The 11037-nt window shown below is 33.6% G+C and overlaps 1 protein-coding gene across 1 annotated transcript; it reads left to right on the top strand.

Moving 5' to 3' along the window:
• Nucleotides 1–1277: 1277 nt before the first annotated feature.
• MMP13 (matrix metallopeptidase 13) lies at nt 1278–10545 on the top strand (the record flags this gene model as incomplete). The annotated part of the gene is made up of 10 exons (XM_081063322.1): nt 1278–1403; nt 1490–1731; nt 2431–2579; nt 2761–2886; nt 4846–5007; nt 6373–6490; nt 7467–7600; nt 8856–9015; nt 9658–9761; nt 10445–10545. The coding sequence occupies exons 1-10, from the start codon at nt 1284–1286 to the stop codon at nt 10543–10545; spliced, it is 1416 nt and encodes a 471-aa protein (XP_080919448.1). The 5' UTR covers nt 1278–1283.
• Nucleotides 10546–11037: the final 492 nt, after the last annotated feature.

Genomic DNA, 11037 nt, shown 5'->3' with positions numbered 1-11037 from the left:
GACTCTTTATCATTGAAATTAACATGTATTTTCAATCAGTAAATAAATCTGAAATTGATGACCCATAAGGCTCTCTTCATTTACGTCTGTGAGGGACCAAAATGGCATTCTGATTTCATGGTATTAAATGTGTGATGTTCTGAAAGAAATAGTAGACCAGAGGACTATTTTCCTGATTTTTTTTTTTTGACCAAAAGTACCTTTATTATTCAAACTTAAAAATAAAAATTGAGAAATTTGAAGTTGGCCATGTACTTACCTAGAGTCCTAGTTTTCCTGGGTACTCCCAGAGGTACAGGAAACACACAGCTCAGTTTTTAAGAAAATATCTGAGAAAGGATGGGGTCATATTGGATAATGCTTAAGAACATGAAGTCTTGAGTTTACTGGCCTAGATTCACGTGCTGATAGTACCATTTTTTAACCATACGACCTTAAACAGGTATTTAACTTCTCTGTCTCAGATTACTGATATGTAAAGTGAAAACAATCTTACCAATAGTACCTACTTCATAAAATTGCTTTAAGGATTAAATAAGGTAATACCTTTTAAGCCTAGCATATACTAATCTCTCAATATGTGTTAGCCATTATATTGTATTATTATATATTTATTCCAATATATTTTTCTACCTCTGCCTGAACCTGAGGCGAATTCATTCAGAACTCCATGTTTGTTGAAAGGTCACATTAGTGCTTTTAATTTCCAACCACAGCACTCAATCCTGTGGATATGCTGTAAGACCTCTGAGTGAACAAGCGTGGTTCTGGTCTAATAACGTTACCCTCAGGTAGACATAATATTTTCTTCTGTAGCTGCTCTAGAGAAAATGAAGGTGAGAACTCACCAGGTTATAAACATTCTGGAAGTAGGACCAGGTTTATTTTTATGGAAGTAAGTGCATTATCTTGATATTCTCATATAATAAAAGTAAAAGTAGCTGCTTTCCTACAAAGGGAAAAACATTTTTGCCAAATGAAGTGAAAAATTTACTACTCTGTTTCTTCCCACAGTATTCATAAATATGCTGAGGCTGTTTATTTTGCCAGATGGTTTTTGAGACCCTGCTGAAATGACAGATGCCCTCATTTTCTATTTCCCTCAAATTCTACCACAAACCACACTTCTTGGGAGGAAAAAAAATCGCCATGTAAGCATGTTTACCTTCAACTAACTAGGAAGTTGAAACTTGTCCATAAATGATGACTCACCATTGTAGGCCTATAAAAGTAAAGGTACTCGTCTGTGGAAAGACAACAGCCTGAAGGTACAACCAGTCAAGATGCACCCAGGTGTCCTGGCTGCCTTCCTATTCTTGAGCTGGACTCCTTGTTGGTCCCTGCCACTTCCCAATGATGAGGATGATGACGATTTGTCTGAGGAAGACTCCCAATTTGCAGAGGTAGAGTATTTTGCCAATCCCAATGGTGATATACATTATAAATGCCCTTCTTTTTTAAAAGCAGGTTATTTTGGTCTCTTTTCTAGCACTACCTCAAATCATACTACCATCCCCTGAATCCTGCTGGTATCCTGAAGAAGACTGCAGTGAGCTCCATGGTTGACAGGCTCCGAGAAATGCAGTCTTTTTTTGGCTTAGAGGTGACTGGCAAACTTGATGATAACACCCTAGATATCATGAAAAAACCAAGATGTGGGGTTCCTGATGTTGGTGAATACAATGTTTTCCCTCGAACTCTCAAATGGTCCAAAATGAATTTAACCTACAGGTAAATCATAGGCTACCTTTCTTTAATGTTTGTTAATTTTTTAATAGTATTAAATGTCTAATTTTCAGTATAAGTTACTGATGACAAAGCCTGTATGGTTCCATTTTTTTTTAGATAGGCCTAAAATATTTAATGGGAAATTAAATAAGTCCAGGAGTAACTTTAATATTGTGGATGGAAATGTCTCATAACATCGATTATTGTTACGTTAATCCAGCATTAATTTTCTTTGGAAATCTCAAAGTATCTCTTTTAGATATGAATCAAAATAGAAATAAAAGTTGGTTTAATAAAATTTGCAAATGTAGTACATCATGCATATTTATTATAACTCAACTAAAAAGGGAGAGTTCCAGTCTCTCTGAGAACTTTATAGAGCTATTTCATTTATTTAGGCTATAGCAATACAATTCTAAACTTTTAGCATGCAATATAAGTTTTATTAAATATCTGAATACTTTAAATTTAAAATACTAAATGGTCAGATATTTGGAGATATTTAAGGTATTTGATTGAATTCTTCATTTTTTTATCTTTGTATAACATCACAATTAGTAAGTTCTTTAAAACAATGGATCTCTAGAAGGACTTTGAAAGAAGCCATTGCATTTTGAGTTGAAAAGCAATATTCCAAGAAAATATATTTTAAAGTAGCTTTCACCTTCTAAAAGTGTAATTGAAACTTTTTCTGTTGAATAGAATTGTGAATTATACCCCTGATTTGACTCATTCTGAAGTGGAAAAGGCATTCAAAAAGGCCTTCAAAGTTTGGTCTGATGTGACACCTCTGAATTTTACCAGGCTTCACAATGGCACTGCTGATATCATGATCTCTTTTGGAACTAAAGGTAGAAATGCAGAATCATTTTTGAAATATTTTAATATTCTTCTCCTTCCTTAATTGGCTCCATTTTATTTCTTCTTTAAGTCATTCATTAATTTTTACACAGTTCAACAAAAATTCACCAAGCACCTGTACTAAGCACTACTGGGTATAATTAGATTCTTAACTCTTGCTTTTATGTGTAGAGCATGGCGACTTCTACCCATTTGATGGACCTTCTGGTCTCTTGGCTCATGCTTTTCCTCCTGGGCCAAATTATGGAGGGGATGCCCATTTTGATGATGACGAAACTTGGACAAGTAGTTCCAGAGGTAATAATTCTTATAAAGATATAATTGATAATTACTAAGTTAGATTGGTCAGGGAACCCATTGTTAAGAAGTTAAGAAATATATTATACTATGAATTATATTTGGTATTTGATAATTTTTTTCCAAAAAATTTTAAAAGTTTATCTTATACATATTAGTCTCTACAAGTGACATTTCTTAAAACCAATGTGAAACATTAAAAATGAGCAAAATCTACTTGTTTGAAAAAGGACAAAAATGTCTTTCTGTCAACCAAGTTGTTGTTACTGTGGAGTGCCTTTTGACCTGTTAAAGAAGTACAGTTTATTACAAATATATATCTAAAAACTGTTAGGCCTGGATATGTAGGTCATAGATGAGTTGGATGTGAGTTGAAATAGTTTTTTGTTTCCAAGTAGGAATATTAATGGCACAAGTCCAGTCTAATTTCTGTTCCCTATTATATGAGTTAACCTATTTCAGACTTGCCTATATCACTGATTTTATAAATATCACTGTAAGAAATCAAGATAGTATATTACTCCAAACAACATGAAACAGACCAGATGAAGTTGTAATTACTAGAGCAAAATGAAACTGAATGTTGAATGAATTTAGTCAGTAGTTAAATCTTGAAGGCTCCAAAGAATTGGGAATGTTAATTTTGGAAGAAAAACCAGATTGTTCCAAGTAGGACTTAACTCTGGAGCTGTATTGACACTAGTTGTGACAATTAGAAGTAATGTTCATAGATAGCTAATTTTTATTACTCATATAAATTAAAAAGATTATTTTTCCAAAGAGTAAAACTGGGCCTTGAATGATTAATGCCTCGACTCCAATGCCTCCAATCTGTCTTCGGAAGGAAAGGTGAGAATTTATATATTTATGTTTTAGATATTTCACAGGTAAGAATGGTTTTAGGAAGGAAAACTAACATCTAGTATTTTAAGATTAAGTCACAATAGACTTCAGTATTAGGTTCCTGTATAAATTCTGGGTTTGAAATATTTAATTGAAATACATGAAAATATCCACAAATAAATCAGGATTAATTTTTCAGCTGAAGGCCAAGAGTGGTATCCATTGCTAGTCATTTTAATGATGAATTACTTGGCACTCAGATTATGTAAACTTTGATTGCTCTTATGGTCTGCACAATTACTAAGTTTATTATACATTTTCTTCATGCATACATAGGGTGTGTTAGCAAAGGGTATTTGAAGTCAAATTGAAACCACTGACTCCAGCTTTCATGTGTTCCTTTTCTTTTAATCTTTTATCTTTTTCCAATTTAAAATACTAGTATTAGGAGCCTTGGATATTGGTGGAAAGAATGATTAGAGGAAATAATGTAAATATGGAATCACAGTAGTTTTTAGAATAGAGGAAACTTGGCCAATCATGTTCAGAATTTCTGTTTCTTTAAACTCTAAAGTCCGGAGATATTCTGAAAAGGATCATTTGATTTGAATTTGTTCCCAAATAGAGTCCCAGAGACCCTATGTAGGGCCTCCTCCATATTTGGTTATCATTCCTTTGGATGCTGCTTCTTATTTAGATGATGTTCTAGGCAGCATCCTGTATATGAAACCCCATGGGATTTCCATGTCTCTTCATTTAAGGTCATCACTGTTCACTTTTCTCACGTGACCTGAGAAAACAAAGAATGGAAAACAAAGAGTCAGGATTGTTAGTGTCTTCACAGAAAATTCGTATTGATTATTAATTATTGGAGAGCAATCTGTTCTAATTGTGTAGTCAGCTATAAGCAAAGAGAGCACTAAATTATTTATGAGGATTAAATCGAGGTTTGCATCTTCCTTCAAGCAACTGAATATTAATTTTAAAAAGTGATTAAAATATCAAAGAAAGATAAATGATGATGTACAAAATAGATGAGGAAAATAACAAACATTCTTTTCATTAACTGGTCATTAGAGGATCTTGTTTTCTCATTGTTTCTTTGTTTTCTTACAGGCTACAACTTGTTTCTTGTTGCTGCCCATGAGTTTGGCCATTCCTTAGGTCTCGACCACTCGAAGGACCCGGGAGCACTCATGTTTCCCATCTACACCTACACTGGCAAAAGCCACTTCATGCTTCCTGATGATGATGTACAAGGGATACAGTCTCTCTATGGTAACTCTTAATCTATCAGTTTAAAAGAAGAATAGATTTATGTATTTACTTTTCTAAATTATTACTGAATATACCATTAACAATATTGCTATCATTCTTTTTGTTATTAAAACCTAGGTGTACATACTCATTTTTTGTTTCCAAATCAAACTACCTGCTCTAGTAGAAATGTGCTGTTCTCCAATGTTTTTGCAGAATATAATTTCTTATACTTGTGCTTTATATATTGCAAGATACATTTATACCCTCAAGATACCTCTGACGTAAGAAAGGAAAATATTTCATTTTCCATTTAACCAGTGAAGAAACTAAGCCCTGTAGAGTTTAAATAGTGTGCCTATAGTTGAGGGTGAAAGCTTTTATGAATTTTGAGCATTTCTTCAGTCACTCTAGTTTGCCACAGTAAAAACCATTCAAATGACTGGGGGTAGTTCTTAATCAACATCTACAGTGACCATTGTAAGAATCTCTTTGTTTTTTCTTCCAAATTTTCAATAATATTTGCAAAATATTTAAACCTAAATCCAAGTAAGCAAAATTACCTGCCATAAATAGAGTTAAAGCCACAGTGCACAGCCATTAAAGTAAACACTTCTAGAACACATGCCTCAGAAAACTTGCTCATGCCCCGCAACCTATTATTTCCCCTCTGGATTTAAATCCACTATAGCAGCTAGTGTAGTTGTGAGCAAGTATTTTGCAATTATTATTTCTACAATACTGTGACCAAGGGATTTGACTATAGAACTAACATGAACTAGGTAGAGAAAGAGCAGTTTAGAATAGTTATTGGGCACTGCACCCCTTTTACACTCATGTGAGCTGGTAGAAATTTACAAACATGAGGCAAGTCCCATTAGCATAGGCGAAAGGCTTTTCACAGAGATGCCGCTGCACTGTGGTAAACTGGTGAAGCAACATTAGCTGATGTTGACAGCTGGTAAAATAGGCAAGAGAAAGAGTCAAGAGGAGGGCTCCCACAAGGACGATGTGCCTTGGTAAATGGCTTTAAAAGGAATGTATTTCTCAAGAGTAATCTGTCAAAAGGTTGTGCAAAGCTTGGGGGAAATTTCCTCAAAGTAACCCAACCCCCATTTCTATCACCATCCTCAAGAAACTTAAATTTGCACTTGAGATAAATCTCAACGGGTCTTGAAGGATGAAAGCAGAAGGGGTAGTCCTTATTTGCAAAACCTTGGGAAGCCTAGAGGAAGGCCGTAGATTACATGGTATTTGGGTCATTATATAGGATCAGCAAAACTTAATGCCCTCCCTGGAGGGAACCCTCCCTATTCTCCATTAGCAGGATCAGGGCATCAGTAAGGTCATCCCAAATCGCTTCTTTCACTCATTTTATGCCTGCAGGTCCAGGGGATGAAGACCCCAACCCTAAACATCCCAAAACGCCAGACAAGTGTGATCCGTCCTTATCCCTTGATGCCATTACCAGTCTCCGAGGAGAAACAATAATCTTTAAAGACAGGTACTCTTGATATTATTTTATAGAATCTGCATGTAACAAATATTGTGAGGCCTTGTAAGCAAATTGCCAAAATATCCACTCAAACTTCCAAAGGTGAAGTTAACAGTGAAAATCATAGAACTTTGTGCAGTTTATTTACATATTTCAGATAAAATAAATGACTGATGGGTAAGCATTTTGCTTTTCAATGAAGAATTTTGGCATGGTGCAGCTGTTTCTATATCTTTGGTTGTAGTCTTTTTTTTAAATAAAGATAACCATGTGAATATGTAAATCCAATTTATCTATTTGAACAACACAAAAGTATTAAAATCAATTCCCGTGTTAACAAACTTACTCATAATGTCCATATGAATTCCTTTTGGTGTGAAAGATTTTGCACTGGGTGTGCATGTTGGAATACAAGAGAGGAAGTTCTTTACAATCTAAACCTGTAGGTAACAAAATGAAATATTAATTTTTAATTTTGCTATGCTTATAAATATGTTTATTTGTTCATTTATTGATTCATGAATTCTTCACTCATCTGTGATCCATTAGCATTCCCACCCCCTCTATTACAGCTCTAGTTACATTGTATTCCAAGTATTTTCTCACTCAGTTTCCCCAAGCCATGAGATCTTGGATGACATAGTTTATGTAACTCATGTTTTCTTTCCAGAGCCCTACACAGTGCCTGGCACATTTACTTGACACTTGCAAGATAAGCAAAATTGAGCAAAGCATGGTCTCAACCAACAAAGAACTTAGAGCCTTCACAAAAGCTCTGTGAGACTTTAAATTTTAATACTTTAGGCTAGAATTAGGATAGCAAGAGTTTGGTTAATAGGCACTTAAAGAGAAATGGAAATCTTTCTCCTTTCACAGGTCATGGAGAGAGGATGTATCTAAGTTACCTGCATTGATGTAGACAGGTGGCTAACAGGATATTGCACTTACAAAATGACACATAACTGTGTTTTTATTTTTGTGTTAGATTCTTCTGGCGCCTGCATCCTCAGCAGGTTGATGCGGAGCTGTTTTTAACAAAATCGTTTTGGCCAGAACTTCCCAATCGTATTGATGCTGCATATGAACACCCTTCCCATGACCTTATCTTCATCTTTAGAGGTAAGTCTTCCACTGGTGAGGCCTCCCACATATCCAGGGTAGGCAATGATGAACTTCATGCTACCAGACCTAGTAAAATGATGGTTACTGAAAATATAACTAAATTAAGAACCAAGTATAACAAAATTTAAAACAGAAAGCACCTGAAACCTTCCTACCAAGTATCCCCAGATTTGACAAGTAAGGAGTCTACATTATTACGACAAGTATATAAGAGTGTACATATATATACATATACACATATACATATATGATAAATACTTCGTCTCACAGCAATCAGTTTTTTCTTTTATTTCCTCTTTAAAATTATTTACTGAGCAAACACTGTAACAATGTACATTTTGAAAAATTGAAAAAATATTATCCATAATTCCCCTTTTTGAAAAATCAATTTATCATATTTCATTTTCTCTCTTTTCTAATTTTTCACCATATGTAATGTATATTTTTTAATACCATATTTCCCCAAAAGTAAGACCAGGTCTTATATTAATTTTTGCTCCAAATGATGCATTAGGGCTTATTTTCAGGGGATGTCTTATTTTTTCATGTAAAACAATCTACATTTATTCAAATACAGTCATGTCATCTTCCTCTGGAACATCGTCATAACGTATTAAATGAGCCTGCCTGGCTGACAATCTTAACGGGCTTATTTTTGGGGTAGGTCTTATTTTCGGGGAAACATGGTATTTATATTCATAGTGTACATACATTTTAATATTCTACTTGTTCCCTTGACATAAAATCATGAAAACTGTTCCAAATTGTTAATCCATCTTCATGATAATAATTTATGATGTTTATATAACATTACACTGATGTTGTTTCTGTTGTTTGACTATTATAATTAATGCTATAATAAAGTTATTTTTTTAGAGATGGAAATAATAACTTTTTATCTCGTATAAAATTTGAGTTTTCAGTCTAATTTACTGTTTCTACTGTGCTTATTCATACAGAAATCTTAATGTATTTGTCACGCAGCTCCAAACTTAATATTCATAGCTAATAAATTGCCAAATTAATTATTATATTTGGTTGGCTATACTCATAATTAGGAGGAAATCAAGATCTTAAAACTTATTGTTTTGAAGAATGCTCATATTTCTATCTTTCATAAACATGGTAACCACAAACACTGATTTGTTTCTAAATGTATAAGATGAGTCTTTCTTTGTTAAAGTAATTGTCTACATATGTAAGTCCTAATAGATTCCCTTGGATAATAAAACTGTTCTTTCACTTATTCTAGGCAGAAAATTTTGGGCTCTTAATGGTTATGACATTCTGGAAGGTTATCCAAAAAAAATATCCGAACTAGGATTTCCAAAAGAGGTGAAAAAGATAAGTGCAGCTGTTCACTTTGAGGATACAGGGAAGACTCTCTTCTTCTCAGAAAACCAGGTCTGGAGGTATGGCAGCCATATTTACTGACCCATCATCTTGTATCATAGAGGCAAAAGGAGTCTCTAACAGCTTGTGCTATTTTAAATTATCATGTCATGCATTACTTAAAATGTCAAACCAGTCATATCAATTTCTATTCTGTCAGCTCCTACAGGCAGCTCTTCAGACTGAGATTTAAAAGTCTCAAGTCCTCTTAAAAATACACATACATACATATAATTCTTATCTCTTTAGAGCCACTCTTTTCTTTTGTAGTCATTTGTTGTAGCTCAAGATGCTAAAACCATCTCTTACACACAGCGAGAGATCAATAGAAAATTGTTCAGTGCATAAACATATATTTATTTCCCTCTAAGAACACTTTCTTAATAACATACTTTTATAACAGATATGCACTTTGTGAAATGGAAATGAACTTGTAACTGTCTTTACAAAGATGGCCTTCAGGCAACTCAAAAAAGACTCACCACGCATCCACTATACACTCAGCTTTATAATTCCTTATTTTAAAAAGCTACCAGATATTTTAATTGGACTTAAAATTTTAAAACATCAATTTTGAAACATGCCATTATGTTCATTATATCATTTCTGAGGTAATTTCTAAGAAATACAACTTAACTGAGTTTTTTTTTCTTATTAAATAGCTATGATGATACTAACCAAATGATGAATAAAGGCTACCCAAGACTAATAGAAGAGGACTTCCCAGGAATTGGTGATAATGTAGATGCTGTCTACGAGAAAAATGGTAACTAGTTCCATTGCACTGACCTTAATGGAGGGCTTTTGTAGCCCCTCAGAATCATTTCTCTTATAAATGATTTTTATAAAGGACTTAGATATGCTAATAAATTTGTGGCAATTAAGTCATTCCTGTGTGACTACTTACACAGATAGCAAACAAAAGATAATATGCTTAGAATAAATGAGAATTTTAGTTAATGATGGGTAATTCTATGAATAAAAGATGCCAAACCTTAAACACTATTTTAAATTATGCTTAAGGATGCCATGATGCAGAGTATTGCCATAATTAAAATCAACAATAGAGTGGGGAGTAATTTATATAGGAAGACCAATGGCTATCATAACTATATAATGATTTTTACTTTAATTATGAAAAGGGATATTATCGCTAACTTACAACAAATAACTAATATTAATGCTGCAAGCATCAAAACAAGAACTCCTAAGAAGACAACAACTATTTTGAGGTGATAATTTAGGAGAGCTGGGAATCTTTAGACCTTTTCGCCCCTTAAGCTACAAGCAATATATTAAAGCATTGGTAGGGTTTATAAAGCTCAATAAGATAAATGTTGGCATGTTTTCAAAAATGTGGGGTCTAACAGAACAGACTTTTAATTTTAGCTGGAGTAAACAATTATCACTTTCAAACTCAAATTTCTCTTTTTGGTCTTTTTCTTATAGGTTATATCTATTTTTTCAATGGGCCCATACAGTTTGAATACAGCATCTGGAGTAACCGTATTGTTCGTGTCATGGCAGCAAATTCCCTGTTGTGGTGTTAAGTGTCTTTTAAATATTGTTATTTAAATCCTGGAGTATTTGGGGTAATGCTTCCAACAATATGGGAGGGAGGGAGCTGGGAGAGGGAATGATATCAGGGGAAAGCTTAGTTCTGTGAACAAGCGTCAGTAAGTTATCCTTAAATATGTAATATCTTTATGACTATGCGTGGCTGGAACCACATTGAATTTTAAAGTAATGAAATTCAGTATCTCTAAGGATCACCTTTCTTGTGTGCTAGACAGAAGTAATAATTGGTAAAATTTCCCACATCAAAAATGGAATGCATGGTTTATCAAAGAGAGTTAGCATAATTTTTAATATATTTATAAGGAAATTTTGCAAAGACATAAGAGCATATTGCATTTATATAATTAATAAATCATATTTGTCAAAAAATTTAAAATAATATGAAAATGGAATTTGGGGGAACATATAGTAGCCATAGATGAACAAAGATAAACTAAAAGGAAATGTCTGTAATTAATATATTT

This window comes from Rhinolophus hipposideros, assembly GCF_964194185.1.
Source record: "Rhinolophus hipposideros genome assembly, chromosome: 10".
Classification (NCBI taxonomy): Eukaryota; Metazoa; Chordata; class Mammalia; order Chiroptera; family Rhinolophidae; genus Rhinolophus; species Rhinolophus hipposideros.
The sequence above is the reverse complement of the archived record's forward strand: the minus strand, read 5'-3'. Positions and strand labels throughout refer to the sequence as shown.